The sequence below is a fragment of the Cavia porcellus genome, unplaced genomic scaffold (assembly GCF_034190915.1).
Source record: "Cavia porcellus strain 051 isolate PalLab524CR breed Dunkin Hartley unplaced genomic scaffold, mCavPor4.1 scaffold_12, whole genome shotgun sequence".
Lineage (NCBI taxonomy): Eukaryota > Metazoa > Chordata > Mammalia > Rodentia > Caviidae > Cavia > Cavia porcellus.
The window spans coordinates 57,166,802-57,194,108 of record NW_026947495.1 but is presented as its reverse complement, the minus strand read 5'-3'; the positions used below and the strand labels follow the sequence as shown (position 1 = coordinate 57,194,108).

The window sequence follows — 27,307 nt, the reverse complement described above, 5'->3', positions numbered from 1 at the left end:
CTGAGTCCCACTGGTTTTATACACTACCCTCATGGCGTGTGGAGCCATTACTCTGACATGTGACACTCACCATCTGTGGAGAAGACATGTCTCTCTGTTCACCTCTGTTGAAAAGGTCATCTGTTTGTGATTTTAATTGGTGGAAAAGAAGAGAAGTACATGCTGATCTGTGGCACTTTGAGGAGAAATTTGGATAGAGCACAATGAATTTCTTATGCAATCTCCCATTTGTGTGAACAGTTGGATTGTGTTTGCTTGAAATTTTTTGCACAGTTCATTTCCTTCAGGGGCAGACATTAACAATTTCTATGCTTGGCCAGAAGACAATGCAAATAATTATTGCATGTCAAATAGCTCTTATTAAAGCCTTTCATTTTAATATAAGATAGACTGTAACTCTGGCTATCTATTGGATCTTTCAGGAAAATGGAAAAGATGTGGGCATGAAAATTTTATGTGATATGACAGATTATTTTCTGATTTTAGACTTTTGAATAAAATGTTTGGTATTTATTATCAAAGAGAAGGACAGAAAGTAGATGGAATAAGGAAAGAAACATACAGGATATAGGAAATCTTAAAGGAAATATGTTACTTTTTGGCTGTGAGGCAAAAAAAGCATAAATAGGGGTCATTGGGTAATAGAAATGTGTTAAGATTGAGTTGTGTTTTTTATTGACTAGAGAATACATTAGAAAGGATTTGAAAGTTGCTCTTATGTTAAAGATGTGAGTAGATTTTGACCAATCAGTAGAATGGTTTGTTGAAAACAGTATTCACTAGAAGTAAGTGGGAAGCACCCAAACAAAAATGTCATACGGGAATGAACAGAAGGGAAGCATAGAGACCTAAGGATCTCACTCAGAGAGAAATGCTGGCTTTATAGAGCACTAAGTTCCTCCTAGGAAAGTGAAAATGGAAGCAACAGAGCCCTGCCAGATGGCTAAAGATGGCTCTAAGTGTAGTACCGGTTATCTCACTGTTTGGATATGAGCTTTGCCAACCTCAGCCTCCTTCACTAGGAACCATCTTCATAGGATGTGAATAGCACTTTGAACTTTGCTTTGAGTTTTGTCCTAGCATTTAACAACATCATTGTTGCTAGCATTGGTACCTTCCTGGCCTCTATAGTTTCCCTTGGAATAAATGCTTTGTTTGATCATTAATATTTTGGGGTGCTTTTTAGAAAATGATACCTTTGTCTCATCCCAGATCAATTTAATTTTGGATGGTGAGACCTAAGTATTGGTATTATAAAAGTATTTCCCAAGAGATTGCAGTGTAGACTCAGGGATTAGAATCAAGCTAAAGCAATCCATGTGAAATATCAGACTTGACTAATCAGTCTACTCTTCTGGCTTTTTTGTTAGCATATTCAGGTTCGGTAATTTCCATAATCTCTTTAATGAGCCATGAAGAAGGACATAATTTTCCTTTATTCTTTTTCTAAGAAGTGTTTGAGCTACATAATTCATAATATATTCATTTTCTTCAGAAGTGTCTTGTCCTTAAATCAGGGTGGGGATGATATCAAATAAATTTTGCATTATAGTTACAATTAAGCTTTGTGCTCATTCAACACTTTAGAGTCTATGGACTGTGATGAGGTCAGCTGTACATTAGCTTTTCATCTTCGATACTTAATTTAGAAAGACTGTCTTCTGAAGACTGTTGGGTTCTATAGAATGCAGGATAATTACCGGAAACGGAAGTACTTTGATTCCTTTTGCCTTTTAACAGGATCAGCTAAATCTTTTCATTCGTCGTAGTTCATTATTTTTTCATTTGAAATACTATCTTCTATGCAGTTCCTTAGCGTTGACAGGGCCTCACCATTCCTTTGACAAACATGTTTAAAGGACAGTGTGTTAGTTTGCTGGGATGCATAACACAGTGTCAGACTGTATGGATAATATAACAAAAATCTATTTTCTCAAAACTCTGGATGCCGGAGTCTGTAACTGAGGCATCAGTGAGAATGGTTTCTTCGGAAGGAGGTCTCTATCTTGAATTGTAGATGGCTGCCTTTCCTCTGTGAATATCCATGGCTTTATCCCCTCTTCTCATAAAGACGCCAATCACATTGGGTTGGGCTTTGTTTAATGGTCTTAAGTTAGTGTCCTTTAAGGATTCTATCTCCAACTATAAGCCCATTCTAGGATACTGAGGCTTAAGATTTTAACATAACAATTTGGAGAAAGCATAATTTGGTTCATTATAGAGATCTAAGCACCATTTGTGATTGTGCATTTATTTTGGACTTTGTATTTTCCTCCTGCACTGTCTCCTAAGCTGCATAAATAAGGGCTTGGATCTGCTCTGTGGATCAGCCAGGGAGACCATACTCAGCACAGATCCCCACGGGCGCTGACAGCCCCTGAGAGTGGGCACTGCTGGAGTGTTCAAGTTAATTAATAATTTTATATTATTTTCTTAAAAGAAAGTCTCCAGTATTACAATCACTTTAGTTCCTAGAGTGCCTGGAACTTCCCTTGGGCCCACTGTCATTTTTGGTGTTCATTAAGTATCTATTGAATGGACAAATCATTGAACAAAACTCAATATGAGCACTAATTTATGAAGATGCTATGCTTTTAAAAAAATATTTGTTTAGTCCAAATTCAAATGCATTTTCTCATAGATATAATGTTATAAAGCGATCAAAGAAAATGGACAAAAATGTATAAAGATTTATCTAAGACAAAAAAAAACCCAAAACAAAAAACCAAACACATATATGCTTATGTTTACAGATAATAAAAATTTAATAAATCCTTTAAGGTTTACCATAAGGAAAAGAAGAGAACAAAGGAAGCAGGAATAAAAGCTAGACTTCTTCTAATATATTATTTTGTAGATTTGACTTCAAAACCATGTAAACATTTTACATAATTATAAATTAAAATTAAAAGTAATCTGTGGAAAAGTTAAAAAATAAAGAAAGTGAAAACACTTAACCCCTCATAACTAGTGAACTATTTGTTAGCACTTATATGTGTTTTATGATTTGTTTCTGAGATAAATCTCTTTTTAAATGGTTCCTTAGTCCTCCTCAGCTTGCCTTCTCCCACCAGAGTTGCTGTAGCGTGAAGCTGAGGTCCTGCCCAGGACCTACCCTACATGGAGGGAATTACAGATTAGTTCTTTCTGGTGCTAGTCATCTTCCAGGTGAGCTTTTCTCTCCCATAACACACTGCATAACAAGCTGAGTCACCTCAAAGCCAAGGTTGTTAGAGTTTCAGGTGTGTCCCAAACCAGTTCAGCCAGGGTGGATTTATGCTACCTAGACCAAAATAAAAAAGAAAGTAGACCTGTCACTATGCTCATCTGTTTTTTGAGGTTGTTTTTCTCAAAGAGTGATTCACCCACGGACCATCTGCCTCCTGCTACCTCCTGCAAACGTCTAGGCCCACTCCAGCTCACAAAATCAATCTCTTTGGGAAATGTCCAGAAATGTAGCCCTTTATAAGCTCCCTGCTTATGCTCATTAAGTTTTCGAAGTCCTGCTTTAATTTACCCCTCCTTTGATACAGGGTGTCTGTACTCTTCATGTGCGGCTAGGGGGGGTCCACCCTTCCTCCAGTGACTTTTTCAAGTGACCACTTTGTCTCATTTGCCTTGCTTGGAGTTGTATTATTTCATTCCTTTCCATGGATGTGGGCTGTTTGCATGTCCTCCTTTTAGGACTTCCTTTCTATTCCTCTTTCTTACCAAAAGCACACAATAAACTCTCAAAAATGTTAGCTCTAATTAATATTAATTATTATTATTTTGCCAAATAGTTTGTCAAAATGGAATTGAATTCCAAAGTGGGAAAGTGGCAGAACTACAGATTTAGGGCTGGAGATTTAGCTCAGTGGAATAAACGCCTGCCTGGCAAGTGCAAGGTCATGAGTTTGATCCCTGGTACAAAAAAAAAAGTTCCCTGATCGTGGTGAGGCTGTTGGGTGGGGAAATTCACTTCTATACAAAATTCTTATGTTGTATCTGTTTTGTGTGACATCACTGCTTCTTTTTCTTTTTTCTCCTCTCTTTGTTCCTTCTTATCTGTCTCTTTGTGTCTGTCTCTCTCTCTCTCCTCTTTTTTTCTCTGTTTCACCCTTGATATCACACTAAATATTTAGTTATGTAAGTATTTAAATTGATTGGCTCCAACCTCACTTTCTAGCCTGAGAAAAGAGAAACAACTTTGAATTTTTCATGACTGCATCTAGAAATCAAACTAGATGTCCTACACATAAGAAAGGGTCTTCAGAAAATTGCACAGCCAACCGTCATTCCCTTCTGGATCGGTAAATTTTCTTCTCGACTATAGAATTCTCCATTTGATTTCTCCAAATATTCAACAACTAGAACTCTGCTCTGCCAGGAAAGCATTTTTGGAAGAAATCTCTATGTCATTAGGCTGTTTGATTTATTTAAGGGTCAGTAGGTATCCTAAAATTGCTTGCAAAATGTCTGTGCTTCTGCAGATTTCTTGGAAGAAGGCCACAGCTTTCACCAGATTCTCAATAGAATCCCTGACCCAAACAAATTAAATGCAGTGTGGAGTTCACTGGCGTCCATGCACTGTTTGTGGTGCTTATACACACGATCCCATCATTTCTTAGTTTCCTTAGAGATATCTTCAGTACTGAATTTGCCCAGGATGACTTGCTTATCTTAATGCCTTTCTTACTTTTGTATTTAAAATATTATTATTGTAGCCAGCCTTAATCTCCTGTACTGTTGTTTTATTTTTAGTTAGTTCTTACAATGGAATACTTTCAGTTCTTTCCAAAATGTTCTCATTCTGGTTCAGGTAACATTTCCCTATGTTTCAACTTAAGCATATTCTGCCTGTTTTATTTAGAGTGCAACATGTCTTACAGAGGTCAGAATTCAATATACTTTGCCATACCAAATTTTATATAACCCTGAGATTTATTCTTATCATAAAATGAACCATTCATCTCTGAATTAAAGTGTTCACTGAAATTCAACCTCATTCAGAGCGATTCAGCTTTAGTTTGTGTCATTTATTCAGTGGAAGCAAAACAAAAATAGATTTTGAAAGCGTTGATCTTTAATGTTCCTGCATGGTCTTTATCCTTTACTACAAACTTACCTGCCTTCTCTAAAATAGTTTTTGAGATCTCTCCAGTGTCACCTTGCGATGTAAAACTGATTTATTTCATACTAAGTGTAGACCCTAGTGACTTTCAGAAAACAATTACCTTGATTTTGGCTAGCATCCCAGGAATACTGGCATTCCATAATGACACTATTATAAATGACTCTCCTATAACTGTTCCGGGTACCCCCTCTATTAGTCTCATTCTATTCTCTAGAGATGATCTTGATCCATACATTCATAATCTTTTTCTTGGATCACTAGAGGAACCAAAATAGTTGCCTATTGAGCAATTTCCTATTAATTTTCTTACAGTACAGCTAAGGTACTGCATGTTATAGATATAACATAGAGAGTCCTTATTAAATGTAAGGCGGGGAATCTCAAACTGGGATCCATTGCCAAGAGTTTTTGATGTGGTAGGAATAGAAGAGGTCTGAGAGTGGCCCTCCTAAAAAATTCCCTGATCGTGGTGAGGTTGTTGGGTGTGGAACCTCACTTCTGAGAGGCAGTAGTTTAAGGCTGACATGCATACACAGGGAAGAACAGAAATAGATCATACTTCAAGAATCTTGAGCTTTGGTAGAACAGGTATTTGCACAAATCACATTTCACTGTACATTTAGAGGTGAAAAAATAGAGTAAATGGAACAGAGGCAAGGCAGACACCGTATAACTTTCAATCTATGTGGCTTCAGCACTTTTGTGGAGGAAAAGCCAAGTGACCGGGGCCTGATATATATATATATGTAGGCTTTGGAAATGCAAAATGTAGGATAAAAAGAAAATACATTCCAGCATATGATGGAGATAATTTCATTATCTTGTCAAAATTAACATTAACGGATTATATTTAATAGTTATAAAAATTCTTATTTTTTGACATGTATGAAACAAGTGAAAAATTATACCCAGAGTAGTCAACTTCCTAAAGACAGACAGTAAAATATTGGTTGTCACTATATAGCAGCAGAGAATGGAATTTATTGTTAAATGGGTACAGTTTCAGTTTTGCATGATAAAAAAGAGTTCTAGAGATAAATAATGTTGATGATTGCACAGTAATGTTAATATAATGTCAATGAACCATTGAAAGTTTTAAATTTTGTTTTATGTATTTTACAAGAAATTTTAAAAAACTAAATCTACTCACTATATCAAATATTTTCTGAGTGCTTACAAAAGTTACTTTTCATTTGAAGCTTAGATACTCATTTTTTTTGGTCTTTTTCATTTTTTTTATCGGTACTGGGGATCGAACTCACAACCGCCTGCTTGCAAGGCAGGTGCTTATGCCGCTGAACTAAATTCCCAGCCCCTAGAGGGATATTCATTTTTATAACTTTACTGATGAATAACTTACCTACCATTAACTTAACTGCTATGAATATACAAGCCAGTAATTTTTAGTAAATTTAGAGTTGTCATCAATCACCAGGTTTAGAATATTTCCAAAAGCTCAGAAAGTTCCCTCTTATCCTCTGCCTGTCACTGTCTGTTTCTGTTCCTGGCCCAGGCAACCACTGCACTGTTTCCTGTGGATTTCATTCTTTGTTTTATGTCATATAAATGGGATAATGTACAGTAATATGTAGTCATTTACATCTGACTTCTTTCACTTAGCATCATGTTATTGATTAGTTTTTCATGAATAAAGTCTTCTTAGTTTGGTATAAGCCTTCAGTCAATTTCCAGGGCACTGAAATTGTTGTTTTTTCATAATTTTGACCAATTTTATAGTTTTTTTGGTGGGGGGGGGTGAGATCTAGCGACTTCATCATTTCATCATGCTGGAGCTCTGAGTGTTTCATTTATTTCATTTTACTTTTAAATTCTGGAACATGAAAGAGTCTAAGTGGAACTGGTGCTGAAGATAGACTCCACTTTAGAAAATGTATTTTGCTCTTGGCAATTTCCAAAGGCTTGTTTTTTTGGCTTGTTTATTCCAATGCTTTCTGACACTGCCCAAGAAGCTCTCTACAGGATTTAAAATTTATGTTCAACATCTTTTTAAATACAAGCAGTTTTTGAGTATTAAGTTCTTAACCTGGAATACACAAGAATAGCTTTCTTTTTTTCTGAATTCATAGTAGCTTTTATAATTTCTAATTTTCTCAGTGAATGGGTTTTGAAAGTTCATGTGCTATTATTTTCAGGTTCAACATAAATGCGAATGTAATATAGAGACCCTTATATTAGTCAGGTGAGGAATTTGTATTCTAGTATACGTGTTGCCAAAGGGAGGGTGGAACTCTTAGTGTAAACCATGGCATCACTCATTATTTCTCTCCTTCACTTTGCCTTTAAAATGGAAAATACCTACTTAGGGTATGTTCTGTAGGCAACAATGTCTTTTTCTTCTTGAACCTTATCCTCTTCCATATATTAGAAGGAAAAAAGTTTTCAGAGAAGGAACAGTGAACCTTCATTAGTTTTAGAAAGGCTCTTTAGGGGCTGGGGGTTTAGCTGAGCGGCATAAGCGCCTACCTTGCAAGTGTGCGGTCGTGAGTTCGATCCCTGGTACCGATGAAAAAGACAAAATAAATAAATAAATAAAATAAAGAAAGGCTCTTTATCGCCGCCACCCAGAAATACCTCCAGACTGGGAAGACTATCATCTTTCTACTCTTCTGTGTACAGAAATTCCCAGAGAAGTCGGTTCGCACTTAGTATGTGATGTATAGTAAATACTCAAGAAATCCTGGCTGGATTGAAATGAAAGGCGCATAAATGTGTTATAAATATGATGATGATGGTGGTGGAGTGTGGGTGGTGATGGGGGAGGGCAGGACTTCATCTTATTTCCCCTTTTGAAAAGCTAAATAAGCAGAAAAAAGAGCCAGGTGTCCCTAGTTATGCTTCAAGGAGTAGAGAGAACCACTTGACCACTCTTCTAGAGATTATTAACAACCTAAACACCAACAGTAACGAAATTTTTAAAAAGAAGAAAAAAGAGACAGAAAGAAAAAGAAAGAAAGAAAGAAAGAAAGAAAGAAAGAAAGAAAGAAAGAAAGAAAGAAAGAAAGAAAGAAACCCTTTTTTGTTACTTTCCCAGGGAACTTTAGGTCCGGCTGTCTCTCAGATTAAAAACTACGAATCCCAGAATGCCCTTTACCTTAGGTTTTTTTTTTTTTCCCGCGACAATTCCGTAGTTTGAGTTCACCAATCACTGCATAGAGAGTCTGTACTATTAGCCAATCAGAGGGCGAATAGGCTCCCAAGCGGGTGGCGGGGAGGTGTTCTGGGTTTGAAATCGGAAATTTGCGGCTGCTGTAGGAACGGGGTCTGGAGGTGGGCTGGGAGTTGTAACTCCTGGTTTTAGAGCGAGGCAACCGAACTCAGGCCTGTCAGCCACGGCGACGAAGGTGAGAGCCAGGCTGGGCTCTTTGACCCGCCTGTTGTGATAGGGGAAAGTAGGTTGGGGCGGCATGTTGGTACGTATTTCGAGTGGAGTTTGTGGAAAGCGAGTCTTTTTGCTCTTTGGGTAGCAAGGGAAACATAGAGTTCTGGGTTTTACTGAAAAGATGGTTTTGGCCATCCTGGTGAGGTTTCAGCGTAGCAGAGAGCTGGTGGGACTTGGAGAATTCCAAGACACCCTTTTACAGAAGATAGGAAGGCCGGATTGATGAAGTGGAACTGAGCCGCCAGATTTCCACCCCAGTCCCCTTTTCATTGTGCTTTTCCTGTTCCTGGGTAGGCAGAGGAGGCAAGAAGGTCTTACTGGGGTGTGGAGGTGGGATGTCAGTGACCACCTTGTGATCCAGGCTCGAATCAGAAGACATTAGATTTGGATGGGGCCTTAGAAGTCGTCATTTTTACTTGTGAGAAAAACAGTCAGTTTCCTCAGGGTCATAGAGATGTGACTCTCCTGTGCAATTACACTTTACTAACAAGTTCTTAGGAGGTAAAAGTGTTCTAGATTCCTGTTGCATCTTAATCACAATTAGGCTCAAGTGACTCGATTTATCAGTAAATATGTAGAACTAAAGGTTCAGTTGCTAACCATCAAACTGTCAGAGCATACTTTATTTGAATATGTTTATTTGGCTTTAATAACTTCTAAAATAGGTTTTCTGTGTTTTGTAGTGTCTTGCACAATGGTAGAGGATGAACTGGCGCTCTTCGATAAAAGCATAAATGAATTTGGAAATAAGTTCAGAAACACTCTCAGTGACACCCCCTGTCAGATGTTGGGGCTAAGAGATGCCTGTAAGGACTCCATTAAAACCCTAGCAGGTACTTACAGCCAACTTGTAACTTGTTATTTTTGCATTCTTGTTGTTTCCCAGTGGTATGTGAGCTAAACTGAAATTCAATTTCTTTTCCAGAAAAGCTGTCAGTGAAATTAAAGGAAGAAGAAAAAATGGTTGAGATGTTTCTGGAATATCAAAATCGTACGTGAAAATCTGTAGATCAGAGACTTTTTTTTAGGTTTAATATATTTATCATGAAACCTTTCATATAAGTAAGACAATATAGTGAATGCATTTGGAGATTTAATTATTTATTTATTTTCTAATGAAAATCACACTGTGAGGATCAAAAAGCAGTTGTCTCTCAGCACTTGGGGATAAGATTACTATGAGGGGTGAAAATATATGATGAATATTAAAAAAATTTTAAAGTGTTTTACAATAAAAAATACATTGCTATTAATGTTCTTCCAAAAACTCTCCCTCACTTTGAACACCGTTATTCCATCATTCTTGCCATTTTCTGAAGTAGATCTGAAGGTCCTCTTTTGTGAGCATCTTTATGAGGTGCAGGTGCATGAGAAATAAAGTGCCATCCAACACAAAAACGGGCTTGTAAAAAACATTACCCTGTATCCCTATACAGTTGTTCACTGGATCTGGTACCATGGACCCTCTGTGTCTTCTCCAGAGTCAAAATGACCATGAAAGGCAAACAGTGCGTAGATCCAGGATATCAAAGGCCCCAGGACAGCTCAACTAGAGACACTAAAAAAAGGGCTTTCAAAACTGCTTGAGAAAGTGGCAAGAACAATGGGATAAATGTGAGGAAGAGTATTTGGGGAGGACTAATGGCAGTGTGTCTTTCACTATAATAATTTTTTTAAAAAATCAAATATTCACTGTATTTTTGGATGATATCTCATACTTTGGTATTTTTCCCCCATTACTTTTACTATCATTCTTTCCTTCTTGTTTCTACAACTCTCCAGATTATCCAGAGTGATTATCCAGATCAGTAACTCTCACTGAATTGTCACACAAAAGCCACACACTTGTGGCCACAGATCAAATTCTACAAGAGATATTCAATTTAGTAGCACCATGGTTTATTTTTATTTATTTATTTATTTATATTTTTGGAACTGGGGATTGAACTCATGACCCTGCACTTGCCAGGTAGGCGTTTGTGCCACTGAGCTAAATCCCCAACCCCTAAATTGGAATGTTTTTACATGGGTCATATTCTTCACTTGCCACAGTAAGTTCTCTTTTGTCTTGCCTGCCCATTTACTCATTTTGTGGCCCCTCAGCCATTTAACTGATAGATATTTTACCTATTTTCACTTTCTAAACTTTCCCTGGAGCCCTCAGTGACTATAAGCAAAAAAAGAAGAAAGAAAGAAAATGTGTGAGTATAAGAATATTGAGCTTGGTTTCTTGGTTTGTAAGATACCGAGAGATTAGAAAATTAAGTTTGAAATTGTCCGTTTTACTGACAATTTTGATTGTGATTCTCAGTGTGTGTTCTTAAATATCTGTAATATGGAGATGTGCTGTAAACATTCAAACACCCAACAGCACTATTTTTATTTTAGAAAATGACCTTATACTTGAACAGAAATATAATTTACCTAAATTCAACTATCTTAGCCAAAGACTGAAAAGACAATGTATAAAGTATAATCTCACAATTTGATGGAGGCTATACGTGAGGAAACCACAATTAAAAATATAGTAGTTGCTATAATAATGGAGTAGGATTGTATGGGCTAGAACCTGGATGTTTCCAGTGACAGTTCAAGAATATTTCATAACTAACCCTTGCCTTAATTCCACATGCCAAACCTTGTTTCAAGTTTTTTGCATATATTGACTCATGAATATAGACAACCATCAGGAGTGTAATGTTTTCAGTTCTACCTTTTAAACAAGGAAATGTGCAGAGAGAGGTTAAGCAGATTTCTCAAGGTCAGACAGCTGGAGAAGGACAGGAACATGATGTGAGCCCATGTAGTCTGATTATACACCCTGCCTTAGAGAAGATCACAGAGGAAGGCTGGGGAGTTTAGCAGAGTGAGCATTACCTCCCAGGAACAGGAGAGGGCAGCATGTGGAGTGTAGCTGAAACTTGAGAGCCTTTTGTTCTGGGATGGCCTGCGTGCAGTGTGGTTGGGAGTGGCAGAGAAGTAACTGGAAAGAGAACTAACCGATTGGGCACCTGATGGACATTATATGTTGTACAAAGGAGTTCAGGCTTTTTCAGAAGACCAGCAGTTGCTACAGGATTTTAACCTAGAAAATAGGAGGGAATTTGTATTTCAGGAAAAGCACTCCGACAGTGTCATGCACAATAAAGACCAGGTGGTGAAACAGTGGGCCATTGAGGCACACAATGAGGACGGCCTGGGGCAGTGACAGGACCAGTTGGATACAGTCATGACTGCTGTCCTGAAGCTGTGCAACGTTTCCTGTCTTTTGATGTGATGCATTTCCTATATGAGAGACTAAAAGGGGTGAGAGTATTTTTAGAAATGGGAAGAAAACACAAGTGGGTTCAACTTTCAAGGTGCTGAATGAATATGTTGAGGTTATTGCACTGTTGTCCTTGCAGGTAGAGATGCCTGGTAGGCGCTGGATAGCTTGATCTGGAGCAAGGAAAGAGGTCTTTGCTGAAGATAGACACTGGGGAGTCTTTAGTGTATTCAGGAGGTTGAACCTGTGAAGAATGAATAGAGTGAAAGGTCATCATAATCATAGTATTGGAGTTGATACACAGTGAATTGTTACTGTTTTGGATACTGTGGTACACTGTGCACCCACCATCTTCAGTCCTGACATCTTGCCCAAGTAGATATTCTGTACTGATCAGCATGTTTGTTGTTGTTGTTTTGGTTTTTTTTTTTTTTTTTTTTTTTTTTTTTTTTGGTACCAGAGATCAAATTCACGACCTCACGCTTGCCAGGCAGGCACTTATGCCACTAAGCTAAATCCCCAGCACCCCTCAGTTTTGTTAATGACATTACCAGCCCGGAGAGATTGTGGTTTGTTAGACCTTCAAGCAGTCTGATTCACTTTGCCTCTGTAATTGGAAAGGGATATGGAAAGGATCAAGAAAGACAGAATTAGCAAGTGGCAGAACAGGAAGCTTGAGGGAAGGGCATAAGAAACTAGAAGAAAGAACCCAGAAAGGATGCTGTTAACACTGATAATGACTACAAGGTAGACAGATTCAGATATTTTGGGACTAGGAAAAGGTTTAGGGGACTCATTTACCTGTCAAATGTTTAATGAGCTACTTCTCTTAGGAAGATACAGCAGAGAATAAAAAGACTGACATGGAGAGCCTGTCCATCTAGTTACGATCATCTATTGAAAGTCCATCTTCTAGGAGCAGGTTCTTGAATTATTTAAATCCTGAAATCTGTACAGGATTTAGATAAGGAGCTGCTGCAGGATTTTAACCTGGGAAATGAGAGTGGATTTGTATTGTGAAATACATTTTGGCAAAGTGTCATGCTGAAAAGCACTTTGGCAGTGTCATGCATAATAAACAGGAGGGCAGAGAGATGTTGAACCACCAGCTGTATGAAAACGTGTCTGTTTCACAGATGAGGAAATTGAAGCTCACTGAAGTTTACCTAAGGTCAGTCCTTGGATAGATACAAGATCTAGGGTTGCAGTCAAAACGTGCTGCTCTTACCAGGGCACGTAGAATACTTACCTTGGTACCCTGGAGGGAAAGTGCAAAGGATTGTTCTCATGCTAAGCTGTGGTGCAGTTTGAAATACTGGCCCTGGGGAATGCAGAGACAGCCGGCTGTGCACATGAACTAGTCATGCCTTGAGGCTTTTCCATCTATTGTCATAGATTCATGTAGTTCAAATGTTATAATAAAAATGCTCACATATGGGATATTTGCGTGTCGCTTACAAGTTTAGAGGTGACCTTGTGAAGTAAATGAATGCAGTAGCTATTATTACTGTACCTACGTTTTGTAAATGAGGGTAAGAATTTCAGAAGTTGTGTTTGATCAGTCTTTAAGAAATAACAGCGGCATCAAATCAGAGTTGAGATCTTATTTTAAATTTAGATTTCCTTTGCAGTGCAGTTCTACTAAATAATTTCCTTTAGTTGCATTTTACTTTCTGATAATTCTGATGTTTATTTTGAGATTACAGTTGATATAATATCTGATAATGTCTAAATGCTTAGAAAGTACAGAATAATGAAAAACTGTTGTCTTTAAAGTTGAAAACTACATCTCAGATGACTTTCTAGCTTTTATTTTTTATGTGCTATGGAGTTTTATAACAATTATCTTCAAGATATCTTTTGTAAATATTTTATTATTTCTGATTTGTGATTATTTCTCATTATACTAAGTTCTTTGACAATATATTGTTTTATTGATGGACTATACTTTTAGTCATTTACTTGTTAGGTATTTAGAATGTTTTCAGTTTTTCATCATAAACACTGAAAAACATTTCTGGATATGAATATTTGCCCATATCCTGCTTGTCTAGTGTAACTTTGTAAAAAATCAACTTACTAGATCAAAGAACATAAATATCCTTAAGGCTTTTTGTTTTATAATGTCAAAAAATATTTTCCAGAACTCTAGCACTTTGTATTCCTTTCATCACTCCCTATTATTCTTGTAAACATTGTAATAAATGAAAATTTGTATGTTATTGCTTTCTTTGCATTTCTGTGATTACTGTGAAAGTTGAATTATCTCATATGCATTAGCTATCTACATTCAGGGTTTTTTTTTAAATCTGTTTATCTCTTTTGTCTGTCCTCCCCACTATCCTAATAAATTTGTATTTGTGTCTTCTCTGGATTAAAATAGTAACCTGTTGTTGGAGGAGGATAGTTTTGTGAGCAAAATCATTGCCCTTGAAGACTTGAGTTTAAATCCACGTCTTAGTATTTGTTGCATCCTAGCAAGTAACACTTCAGCCAAATTACTCAACTGCTGTCTTTTAAAGAGAAACTAAGAGCTGGAGATCAGGATTATTGTGACCCTTAAATAAATTTATATAAATATAAGATATTGAACAAAGTACCTAATGTATAAAGTCTCATCCTTATTGGAGTCAAATATAAATTGTATCTATATGTTAAGCTTTATGTAGCTTTCTTTTGGACTTCTTTTTACCTTTGAGTAAAAGATCACTCTCCATATAATTAATTTTATATTCACAGATACTGCTTTTCAGATTTTGTAAGTTTTTGTATTTAAGTATTCAATAAATACAGATTAATTCCAGCACTCTTGAGGGAATAGTCTCCCTCTTGATGAATAATATTTCCTTTGTTTTATTGAGCTTATGCCAGTTCTTCAGCCTGTACCCACTATTGCACTGTGCTTCAGGCACAGATGCTACCGCTGACAAGGCAGGTTCCTTTCCTTATTGTTTTTCCTCCATATTTCCCTCACCTGCATATTATCAGACAGATTAATAATAACTTTTATTAGATGCCTCTTTGCCCTTTGCTGTTCCCTTGGGACTGTATTAAATGTCTCTGCAAATTTGGGAAATATTGGCATCTTTATAATATTCAGAAGCATCACAAAATGTCACTCCAGGTATCCAAGTCAAATATTTTCTCAGCCAAGTTGTACAGTTTTTTCATACAGAGCCTGTTTCTTGATCTAGGTTATTTCTGAACATTTGGTTTCTCACTATAAGTAAGACTTCCTCATTTTCTGAGGAATACCAGTCAAGAGAAGCTCTTCATGTAAAGACTTTCATGCTCAATTTAATTTAATTTGGCAAATAGGTCAGAGTGTCCTTTCCCTTTGGAAGATTCTTGATATTTAAGGTCCTCAGAAGTTCTGTGATAGGCAAACCTATTTAAGAAAACATTTGTTAGCATCACTTATCCATGGGGCACATATTAATTTGTAATTACAATACTGGAGTTAAATGACAGTGTAGATATTTTGGTTTTTTAATGTAATGCAGGGCTACTGGTTAATAAATATTCCAATTTTATTTAAATCTTAGTAATTTAATTCAGAAATTCGTAAGTACATTCAGAAGCTCTACTGGTTTTGCTTGTTTGATCTGCTCTAGAGTTTTTAGGCTTGTAGTGCTGTCCTGCCCCTTTAGCCTCCTCATGGCCACTTTGGGACCTCCGTTCCTGTGCCGTCCATGCCCCCCCCCCCCGCCCACCCCGTACAGCACTGCACAACCAATACAGGGCAGAGTGGCTGTGCCAGGGTTATTGTCGTCCAGAAGAGGGTCTGGCCAGGTTTAGGTGGAGGCTGTGCTGCTTTCTTATTTTGCTCATGTGTGACAGGAGTTCATTAGCTGTAGAAGCTGAGAGGTGAAGAGAGCCAGAAGGGCTTGTAGGGCTGTTGACAGGGACGACATGGGGTAGGTAGGGAAGGTGGAGGGATGGCAGCCAAGAAGAGGAAATGAAGCACTGATTAATGTCTAATTTAATTATAAAAGCTAGTGTTTTATACTGAAAAGTAGCATACAACAGCAAAAACTAATATGCTGTTATTAACATTAGTATAAAGACAACTAGTCTCATCTATCATTGCTATTATTTATGAAAGCTATTGATTTTGAGGTATTTAGTACTATAAATTCTTATAGACTTCCCCTAGATTTTTTCACATTCAAAGTGGATGTCTGGTATCTTTTCCTTTCCAGTAGTTTTACCAGCTGCATACCTCATATTGATTGGACACTTATAGGGAAAATATTACCTAACAATGATAGCAGGTATTCTTTTTATTCCTTTTGGAAATAGCTGAGTATTTTACTTTAAGCATGTCATGAGAGTTAAAAGGTTTTGTTTCTATCATCTTAAATGTTTAAGAATCAGTATCAGGAGTGGGTGATAAATTTATAAAAAATATCTTCGCAGTGTCTACTTATGTGATGAATTTTCCTAATACTATACCTTGCTATATGTCCAGTCCTATTTACTCTTAGTGGGTAATTTTTATATAAGTTATTATTTTATTAAGCAATTTAACGCTTATGTTTTTTAAGTTAGGTTAGTTTACACGGTTGTGGATGGAGGGGCAGTGTTATCTTTTCTGACATTTAATTTATGAATTATGCTGGCTGGTTACAATTTGTCTGCCTGTCTACCTGCTTTCTTTTCCTTCTTTCTTCCTAGTATGTCCTGGGATGAGTTCTATAGGATTGGAATTAACTATTTCTTCAAAGCTCTCTGAAAGACCATCTTCTCTAGTTTGGTTGGTTTTTGTGATGTGTTTATTTATGTACTTATTTGGAATGGGGAACTCAGGTATCACCTATCATTCTGATTTTCTATTTTATGATTTAATTTTGTATTTTCATTTCTATCTCGTCACTTTTGTTTTCAAAGAAAAGTAGAAAAAATAGATTAGGATCTGTGTATTTTTTTGTCTTATAATTTTTGACTTACTACAAAATGCTTATTCAAAATGTTATCAGTTTTATGAAGGCAATAGATGTTGGTCTGTTTTTCAGCTGCATGTCAGGGAACAAAGTGTATGTACATAGCGAATATTGTGTGTTTACAGAGGTCTGCAAGCAGAACAAGCTGATTCAAGAAAAGAAAGATAATCTTTTAAAGTTGATTGCTGAAGTGAAAGGCAAAACACAGGAAATGGAAGTCTTAACTGCAAACATTCAGGATCTTAAAGAAGAATATTCTAGGAAGAGAGAAAGTAAGTTTCCAGTTATAAACATATTAACAACATAATCCAAGTTGCAAAGTGTTGATGGGTCACAATTATGTACATTTTTGTCCTCTGTCCTTCATTGCCGGATGTGGATGACATACCTCAGGGCATAGCCAGCTGCTGATCTCTGCAACATGTCAGTATACTTGCTTAAGTGGAATTGATTGTCTTTTGATTTGCTTTTTCTTTTAATTTCTGTTATATCAAAGTAGTAACAGCATTGATGTGAGAGTGGTGTTTTAAAATCTTTTATTTGTTATGCAGATTAATGGATTCATTATGGCAGATTTGTGTACACACGTAACATACTTTGAACATATTCACACCCCATATTGTCCCCTTTCCCTTTTCCTCCCCACCTAGATACACACTGGGATAGCAAGTGGGCAGGGGATCAATGCATGCATTTTGAGATAAGAGGAGTTTAAATAATAGGAGATAGTGCTGCTAAATGAGATTCGCCTTGGCGTGATTTATGCAACAAATACTTACTGACCATACACATTCTCTGCCAGGTAATATCAGCTCTCATCATGCTGCAGTCTCATTGCTCAAAAAAATTCATATCCAAATGAATGCTTCATTTAGAAAGGAGACTTAGAAAGGAGCCTTGTGTACCCAGTCTATGTAATCAGTTCTTCAAATGTCTTGAAGGCAAGTTAGTTTTGCTTTTTTGTAGAGTTTTTAATCCAAGATTCAGTTGTGAAGTTTTTCTCATCAACCAAGGATTACTTAGGGATTACTGTGCTAACTTAAAAAAATTTTTTTTCAAACTAGCATGAAAAAAGGCCCTTTACTCATGAGACAATAATTCCTAAAGGAATGGAATTGTTTTTCCATAAAGCAATCAGTGTATCTCTGGCTATCTAGAAAAATCAAAAGAGTGTAAAATGAAATCTATTTCCATTCTAGCCACACAAATCCCTGGCCTAATTATCTGCATCTTAAGCAAGTTTTCCTTCGATCTTGAATGAACAGAAGCACGTTTTGCTAAATCAGTAGAGATAGAAACATTAAATTTAAAAAGGTACATATGCCTGGCATCATTTTTATGGTTGTGTCCAAGTTTCTTAAGATCAATTCGATGAGCATTAATTGAGTTGCTTAAAATTTTTAATATGGCATGTTTGGTTTTTAATCATAGCTATTTCCACTGCTAACAAAGCTAATGAAGAAAGGTTAAAAAGGCTGCAGAAGTCAGCAGACTTGTATAAAGATCGGCTTGGACTAGAAATTAGAAAAATTTATGGTAAGTATATTTATATAAATAATAAATATATAAATACAAGAGATTAGAAAACATGTCTTTTCTTAAATAGATGATTTTAAGAATGTTTTGAACTAAAATGAACATATTAACTTTTTAAAAAGTAAGAAAAAATCAGTTTATCACTGAAGCATAACTACTGATCCTTTTATTAGTCAATATTTTAATGAATACTTTTAGCATGGTTATCAACATGCAGATAATTTTCATTTTTTTGTTCTTAGCCCTTGTATCAGTAATGTTAAAAACAGTACTTTTTAAATCATGGTGTAATCATTCATTCAATTAATGTAGTATAACAATATTTTATTGAATGTTTAGCATATATTATTTTTAACAACATCTGAATTATTCTAGTTTTTCAGTTTTAGAGGTACTGTACCAAACATCAGCTTTCCATCCTAGCCACTCAAATCCCTGAGTCTAGTTGTTTTTAAAAAAATAATTTCATGGAATTCTTAGGAATTGCTGCTGAAAGCACATGAATATTTGTATGGGTATTGCTAAATCAGTAGAGATAGAAACATTAAATTTAAAAAGGTACATATGCCTGGCATCATTTGTGGCACATCATGTATATGTGCCAGTTTATGGCAGAGTTTTGTTTCAGGGTACCCTTTGGTTTGGTGATTGAGTCATTGGGATGACTCAGCATATATAGTATCCTCCTTTATCCATAGGGTAGATACGTTCCAAGACCTTTAGCAGATGCCTAAGATCGCAGATAGCACTGAATCCTACACATACTCTTTTCCTATATCTACAATCTGTGATAAACTTTTACCTTTTCTCCTAAGAGAAGGACTTTTAAGCTTCTCTCTGACCTGTTCAAATTGTCAGCATTACTATTTCTGTTCTATTAGGGTCATTAGTTAAAATAAGGGATACCCAAGCATAAACACCATGATACCAGGACAGTCAGCCTGATAATTGAGATAGCTACAAAGTGACCAACAGGGGAGATCATGTATAAAAAGTGGATACTCTGGACAAAGGGATGATCCACATCCTGGTGGACAGAATGAGATGACATGAGAGTTCGTCATGCTACTCAGAACTGCATAATTTAAAACTTGTGTATTATTTCTGGAATTTTCTATTGAATAGGTTTAGACCCCAGTTGACTGGGTAACTGAAACCATGGGTGAGAGAGGACTACTGTAATCATTCTTATGTTAAGAATTATTGCAGCAAAAGGTTGCAAAACAAGATCAGAAGAAAAAGGCACACAATAAAAAGTGTAGAGGAAATTAGGCACAAGGTTTTAAGAACCCAGTGAAATCACACAGGACACAATTTCTTTAAGCATCAAATTGTGACGACCTGTGTGAATGAACTGTTGCTTACTAGAAACTCATTAGAAACTCTGCTCTGGAAGCTTGTGCCTGGTTTTCCTTGGACACCACTCCACATCTTATTCCTTTGCTGACTTTGTTGTATTTTTTTTGCAAGTCTTAGTCAATCATCATACCTAGCAGTGATAATGAGGATCCAAAACACACCAACCAAGGGCTAGTCTGGCAAGCAGGGCTTTCTGAAGTTCTAAGGGTAACAGTCTCAGACCTGTATTGTTAATTCTTTATGCATACTTTTCTGTAATGTCCAAGAGAACTTCCTTCCTTGTATTCTTGATGTTAAACCCAACGTTAAACCAAAACTTGAGATGAAGCAATCTCTGAAATAAAAGAATGTATTGAGCTGTTACAGATGCTACAGAAAGAAATGACAGGTCCTGGGATAAGTTCCCACAGCAGTGGCAGGAGTAGGTGGCATTTGGAAAATGTTCACCAGGCCAGAGCTAAGAACATTTTGTTTAATCGTGAAAATTTGAGGAAACAAGGCGTAAGGTGCATGGAACCTGTAGTGGTTGCAAGTATAAGAAATTATGGAACTATGTAAAAGTGGGAGATCTCTAGGGGGGAGTCATGAGGAGACTTAACTGTTGCTTCTGATCAGTTGGGGTTATAAACAGAATATGGCATCTAGGGAATAGCGATGGGATGTATGTTTGTAACTTACATTCCAGAATGTGAGGTGGTCACTTGTTCTTGGCTCGTAGCTTGTTTACTAACTAATCTCACCCATCTCCCCTCGCCTCCACTCCTCAATATAAATATATTGGGGGTGCAGCCCTTATATTTAAATTTAGAATTTCTCAGAATTTTCCCCTTATCACCAGAATTCTATTTTTTAAAGATATTTTTTTCTTTTTTGGCAACTGATAAGACATGAGTAGAACTTTTATATTTTGAAAAGCTATGTCTTTGCTTATTAAGGAAAAGGTGACTTTTTTCCTACTTGTTTACTAATGATATTCCTTTCTTTGCTATTTGCTTTACCTGTACATCTGCTTATCTTGGTGTTCTTCCTATCTTTTAATAAAACATTGGCTTTTTAATTAAATGGGAATATGCGAACTTTTTATAGGTTCAATTCTAAGTAGATATTCGCTGTTTTCCTGGGGTGTTTCTTGTTTTGTTTAGTTTTGTATAAAGTAATTAACTTTAGGACTTTAAAATTATTTTTAAAGTGAAAATAAAACTATCACAGCCATCAAAGTCAGGAAATGTTTTAAGGAAGTGCGATATTATGAAATAGCTCTTTCGTCTGCCTCCCAGTTTCCTGGCATAGGATTCCTAAAATCCTGGGATTCTAAAGTGACAAATGTCGTTTTTATATGCCGCTGAGCTGACTGATGGCTGGCTGCCTCCTGCTTATGGATGGGGCCTCATGATGTGAAAGACCTAGATGGGATTACAGGGCTGGGACTTTCAGCCCTTCCTTCCACCCTCTGGACAGAAGTGAGGGGAAGAGCCTCAGCTGGCTGATGACTGGTGGCCAGTGATTTTATCAGTCGTCCCCACACAAAGAAGCCTCTGTACAAAGACTGAGATCTGGGACTGTAGGGTAGTGTGTCTGGAGAGGCTCCATAAAACCCATGCCCTTCTACTTTGACCTGTCCGTCTCTTCAGCTGTGTCCTGTGAATGTAAGTCAAGTTAATTAAATGGGAATATGAGAACTTTTTATAGGTTCCCTGAACGCTGTGAGTGGCTCAAGCAACTTCACCAAACCCGAGGGGGAGATGGTGGCAATGTGCCATGTCTACGCAGATAGAATCAGAACTAGACTGAGTTAGAGGGCATCTAGTGGGCGTCCATTGTAGGACTTCCGAATGACCACAGAATTATTCTGTTGGTTGTTGAGTGAGAGGAAGAAGAAAAGCATTTTGGCTTTTCCTCTCATATCATCAGAGGAAGAGAAAATTCAAATTATTAAACCTTTCATATTGCCTGAGTAACTTATATCTTGTGGAACCTTTTTCCCTTGGCATGCATCTGCCCCATTACTATTAAGAATTCAAAAAATGTGGAGCGCTGACATAACTATTTTCAATGTGAAGTTCAATGTGAGACAAGTGTTTTCAAAGTTTCTTAGGATTTCCTTTTATACTTGTAGTAATTTTTAGTAAGATTTTCTTCTTTTGTGGTAGGGCTGTTGGTGTTAGAGGCTGAACCTAGGGCCTTGATTGCATATGTTAAGCCAGCACTGTACCAGGGAGCTACATCTCCAGTCTTTTCTAAAAACTTTATTTTGAAGCCAGGAGTGGTGGCTGACATCTGTAATCCCAGCACTTGGGAGGTTGAGGCAGAAGGATCATTGTGAGTTCAAGGCCAGCCTGGGTTACAAAATGAGCTCAAGGCAAGCCTCAACTGCACAGTGAGACCCTGCCTCAAAAAGACAATAAATAAATAAATTAAATAAATAAATAAATAAATATTTAGAGACAGTCTCACTAAGCTGCCCAGCCTGATGTCGAGTTTATCCTTCCTCAGTCTCCCAAATAGCTTGAATTGTGGACATGTGCCAACATGACTGGTAAGAGTCCTTAACTTTCTTGTGCTATAGAAGAAACTAATATGCACATGAATTTGTACTTTGTGGCAGCCATCTTGCATTTCCGAGAGGCATTTTTTTCCTGTGGGAGCATTTGAAGGTCTTTTGGAAAATAGACTGTAAGTCTGGGTAACTGGACAAATGTCAAACTTGTTTGACTTTTTTTTTATGATGGTAAAGCTTATACAGCAAATTTTGCCATTCTTAAGTGTGCAGTTTGGGACATTGATTACATAGATAATGTTTTGCAACCATTACAAACCATTTCCAAAATTTTTTACCACCCATGAAGAAATTGTGTACCATTTCTCACTTCCCTAACTCCTAGTGACCTCTAATTTATAACTCATTTCTATGAGTGTACCTGTTGTAGTTGTGTGAGATAAGTGAAATGATACAAGCCTTGTCCTTTTGTGTCTGGCTTATTTCACTCAGTATTTGTTTTCAAGACTTATGGCATGTTGTAGCGTGCATGAGAGCATCATTCCTTGGAGGCAGAAGATCTTGTATATACTGCATTTGATCAGTTTAATTTCAGTGATGTCCAATTAAATTTTTCTTTTGTTGCCTGTGTATTTGGTGTGATTCAATATATAATCTTAAAACTAACTTGTGTCATCTACACACAGAGATATTGGTTAAGTGGATGCACATACTTAGCACTGCAAGTATTGGTCAATGATAAGGGGTTAGAAAACATCTCCCCTGAAAACTTTGACACATAAAATATTCTCATACTAAATAATTTAATCTCTTTTCAGGGGATAAACTGCAGTTTATATTTACTAATATCGACTCTAAGCATCCTGAAAACCCATTTATGTTTTCTTTGCGTCTCAATGAAGCGGGGGACTATGAAGGTATGTATTTATGTTTCTTAACTCATGTTTAAAATTGGCGTCTCCAAAGGTTCTTTGAATCAGAGCATGAAGGAAATATTCCCACAAGCTTCCTTTTCCAGGCTTGCTTCTAGAGTTATTGTCTTCTAGTGGATGTGAGTGTAGTTTTGATTTACAGATATTATCTAAGAGCCGTCTTTAACACCTCTTCAAGATGGCCCAGTGCCACAGTAGCTGAAAAGTCTGAAAGAACAAAGATCACTGAATTTCATAAGTAAAGAATTGTCCTTTTAGAGAACTTAAACATACGCCTACTCGATGTGAAATATTATCATTTTTCAAGTAGGTGACTTTAAAATCAAGTGTAAAATTAGAATGTGATAAGTTACCTTTCATTAAATAAGTTACTTTAAAAAAGGCAACCAAAAACTCTCAAAATCCCACACATTGATCATGTAGTTACATGCTTAAGACCTTTGACTTGCAGGACATATGTGTGGTTATAATACTGTGAACAGTAAGAGCATGGAAATAGATTTACCTTTTTTTATTCTTCTAATGCCCCTATACTGATAACCCTTTATAGTTTATTAGAGTACATTAAAATGTCCATTAGACCTATGCTAAAAGCATTTAACTGAGTCACTCAGATGAGCTGCTAACCTGGCTCCTTGGTGCCCCGGTTCCTTTCCTTGTAGAATTTATATTTTGAGAATCTAATTCATCCACAAATGTTTGTTTGTTTGTTTGTTTTTTCCCTTCAGTATACTTCTCATCCAAATGCGAGAGTTTAAAAAGCAAACCCAAACAATGTGTTGCCTAGCTTTTCAATTTTCTCTAAATTGTGTATCTTTTATTACCACAATTATTGCACAGTCATTGGTAGTATATTAAAATGGACCTCATAGGAGAAATGTTGAGCCAAGTGCTCTCTGCTCTTCTTTCTCCACTCTGGTCATGGTGGCAAACGCTCCCAAGAGCTGGAAATCTGATGCAGACAGGTATCTTTCCATTGAAGCAAGCGTAGAGAGAGTGGGGTCATTCATTCCCTTTGACCACCCTTGGTGGAGAACCTCACAGCACCAGCTGCTGCAGCTACTGAGGACGGGGCTGCTATTTGTGATTTGAGTCTCATTTAGTTAGTAGGATCCATAAATATCACTCTTAGAATAGCAATGACTTTCATTTCACTTGTAAAACTTAAGATAGGATGCAAGTTATTGAGGATTGACATTAAAAGTTGTTCTTTTTTGATCTAGTGGCTAGAAGTCAGTCAGATTAAAGTTTGACAGAGGAGAAAAAGGCTTAACTGTTAAAGTGAACTGTTAAAACTTCTTAAATAGTTGAAAATCATATGTATGTAGGCCCAAGATGATGGAAAATGGCATGCTGCATCACTGAGCTTCAATCCCTTGAATACCATCTGTTTGAATTAAAGCAGGATTATACTACTTAAGCTTTGAATGTTTAGAGATTTTTTTTTTTTTTTTGTATTTTTACCGGTACCAGGGATGGAACTCATGACCACACGCTTGCAAGGCAGGCGCTTATGCCGCTGAGCTAAATCCCCAGCCCCCAAATGTTTAGAGATTAAACAAAGAAAAATCCAAAAGATAGATGCATAGGAAACCAAATGTATTGTTTTGTGTTCAAAGCATGTTAATAACGTGATTGACACTGAGATCAGATGAAAGGTTCTATAATAGAAATACTTCTCTCCCACATTAAAAAAATAAGGAAAAAACTAAGCTCTCATTTATATTATCTTCATGTTTTTCTTTCCAGTGTCAGATAGTGCTCCTCATCTTGAGTGCCTAGCAGAATTTCAAGAGAATGTAAGGAAGACCAACAATTTTTCAGCTTTTCTTGCCAATGTTCGGAAAGCTTTTACCGCTACGGTTTATAATTAATGTATAAATAGTACATAAAAATGGGTTGTTTCTCTTTTCTGTTGTGTATTTCTTTCTGAAACAATTCTGTCTTTCGTGTTTCTGTGATGTTTCTATGTGGTAAGAAGAAAAGCTGGAGCATCACCCCTAATACGTTTCTGAAATAAATATTATTTTGAGCTGAAGACAATTAAGCAGCAGAGGCAGAGAAAACTCTTTTAAAGGCGGGGCATCACATTGCAAAGGTGTCTTGTCTGCCATGTCTACACGGAAGGAAGAACGTTAATCACTGACAAGAACCTCCAAACAAGCTCCTTCATTAGTTACCTCTCATAAACTTACCTTCCCTTGGTTTCCCCCTCTGGAAGCTAAAACTGCTTTCCTTTGTCTTATGACTTTCCAAAAACCTTTTGTTCTTTGTTGAAGATACTACATAAGCCTACTACCTTGAGTTGCCGTTCACTGAGTTTCTCCCCTGTGGTCAGCCCTGTCTGCATTAATAAATTGTTTTTCTTGCGTTAACCTGTCTTGTAAGCCATCTGTCCCAAGCATGAACTTAGGAGGTTTGCAAAAAGGTCATGTTTCCTGCATGCGAGGTATATTTCTTTAAATTATTTTATTTAAATTCTTCGGGGAAAAGTGATATGTGTCCTTTTAAAGATATAGTTAATAAAATACATATATTTATTTTTAGTTAAGTATCTGGCATAAACTAGTTTATGGCTGGCACTAGGAATGGGAATTTGTACAAACTGCACTATGTCTCAGTGGTCTCTAAGCTTTGGAAGTTGGAGGATTCTTAATATTTAAAAGATTAAAAGAGTTGGCCCAATTTGGAGTACAATCAGTAAGAAATATGAGGTCCTTGGCATGGTGGCAGATACTTATGATCCCGGCACTTGGAAGGCAGAGGCAGGAGGATCTGAATTTAAGGCCAGCCTGGGCTACATAGTAAGACCTTGTCTCCAAAAACCAAAGCAAACAAAAAATCTTGGGTAAAATAAATACTGCTATCTACTATCATGGTAATGTTATTTTAAAAAGAATATTTTATGTTACACCAAAAGTAATCTACTGTTAGCAAAAAAAGAAAAAATAAAAGATAATCTTTTTCTTCAAAGAATGTTGGCTGTATGTTGCTAAGGTTTCAGAAAAGGATGTAGTTTTGAAAAATCAAATGTAAAAACAGTCTAGCCCACGTATCAGCTTATCCTAGGATTTTAATTTCTTCCCCATTCTTCCCTTGTAAATTTGACTGAATTTACATACCTTGGCTATGTTGGAAGGCATGTAATACTTTTTCAGGATGTCTTAGGCACAGGTAAAACCCATGAAACAAAGTGCTTTGTGTTTCTAGTTGCTTCTCTTGTTTTCTCCCTAAATAGTCTGGAGGAAAGTTCAGGTGAGAGGTCCTATTCGTGAGATTAGAAAGAGAATTTGAATGTCCAGTTATGCCTAGGATGTGGTTCTGGGCCTTGTTCCGGTAAGCAGTAGACTTGTGAGCAGAATGCTTTGAACTTGTGGAAATGTTAGTGCTGACCCGTATAAGTGTGCAGCTTTTAGGAACCACTGTTTGATGTTTTCTCTGTAGAGATCAATGTCTAATAAACTACCCTAGATTTTTGGATGTGTACAGCTAGAGCAGACTTATCCTGGTGCAGCATGGGCTTGGCTAAAGGAAGTACCTTCATTCCCCTTTATGCACAGGGGGATTACATTCCAAGACCCTAGTGGATGCCTGAACCACAGAAAATACCAGATACTATATACTAAGATTTTTTTCCTATGTGCAAGAATAATAAATTACACTTTGTAAATTGGCACAGTAAGAACTTTACAACAATAACAAAATAACAGTTATTAATAGAACAGTAAAATAAAGGTTACTTGGACAGAAGCACTACAATATCACAAGTGTATAGCAAAGATAAGTAGTAAGGGACTGAGTGGTGGATAGTGCATGTGGCCTGGGTATGCCAGGCAAAGATGACTCACCTGATGGAGTGTGATGATGCCAGATTTCAGCACTACCTACAATGCTCCAGTTTAAAACTGATGCATTGTTTATGTCTGCAATTTTTCCATTTAATATTTTTGGACTAAAGCTAACCATAGTGTAATGGTTGATACATTGCATCAGTTTCAGAAGTCCAGAAATCCAGCAGGGGGTCAGGGTCCTCACTTTGTAATCATCCTCATCCTGACAAGAGGAGGGCCGGGGGTGGTGTGAGTGCTACACCCACCCCGGAGAGCGGGTAGCCTGCTTGCTATATAAGGGTAGGGAAGAGGCTTGTTCTCCCCCTTCTTGCTCTTGATCTGCTGCCTGCTGCCTTGAAGTGTTGCCCCTGTGCCATGCCACCCAGCCATGGAGCCAGCTGATTATAGAGTTAAACACCCACAAACTGT

The 27,307-nt window shown here is 37.0% G+C and overlaps 1 protein-coding gene across 1 annotated transcript; it reads left to right on the top strand.

Moving 5' to 3' along the window:
• The first annotated feature begins 8,305 nt into the window (after positions 1–8,305).
• On the top strand, positions 8,306–25,423 carry Spc25 (SPC25 component of NDC80 kinetochore complex). Its single transcript, XM_003478654.3, has 7 exons — positions 8,306–8,478; positions 9,200–9,349; positions 9,442–9,507; positions 16,850–16,996; positions 18,156–18,260; positions 22,935–23,033; positions 24,798–25,423. The coding sequence occupies exons 2-7, from the start codon at positions 9,211–9,213 to the stop codon at positions 24,920–24,922; spliced, it is 681 nt and encodes a 226-aa protein (XP_003478702.1). The 5' UTR covers positions 8,306–8,478; positions 9,200–9,210; the 3' UTR covers positions 24,923–25,423.
• Positions 25,424–27,307: the final 1,884 nt, after the last annotated feature.

Coding starts and splice junctions, on each gene's coding strand:
- Spc25 (XM_003478654.3), top strand. CDS start 9,211: ATGGTAGAGGATGAACTGGCGCTCTTCGATAAAAGCATAAATGAATTT. Junction 18,261..22,934: donor AGAAATTAGAAAAATTTATG/GTAAGTATATTT, acceptor ATCTCTTTTCAG/GGGATAAACTGCAGTTTATA. Junction 23,034..24,797: donor TGAAGCGGGGGACTATGAAG/GTATGTATTTAT, acceptor TTTTCTTTCCAG/TGTCAGATAGTGCTCCTCAT.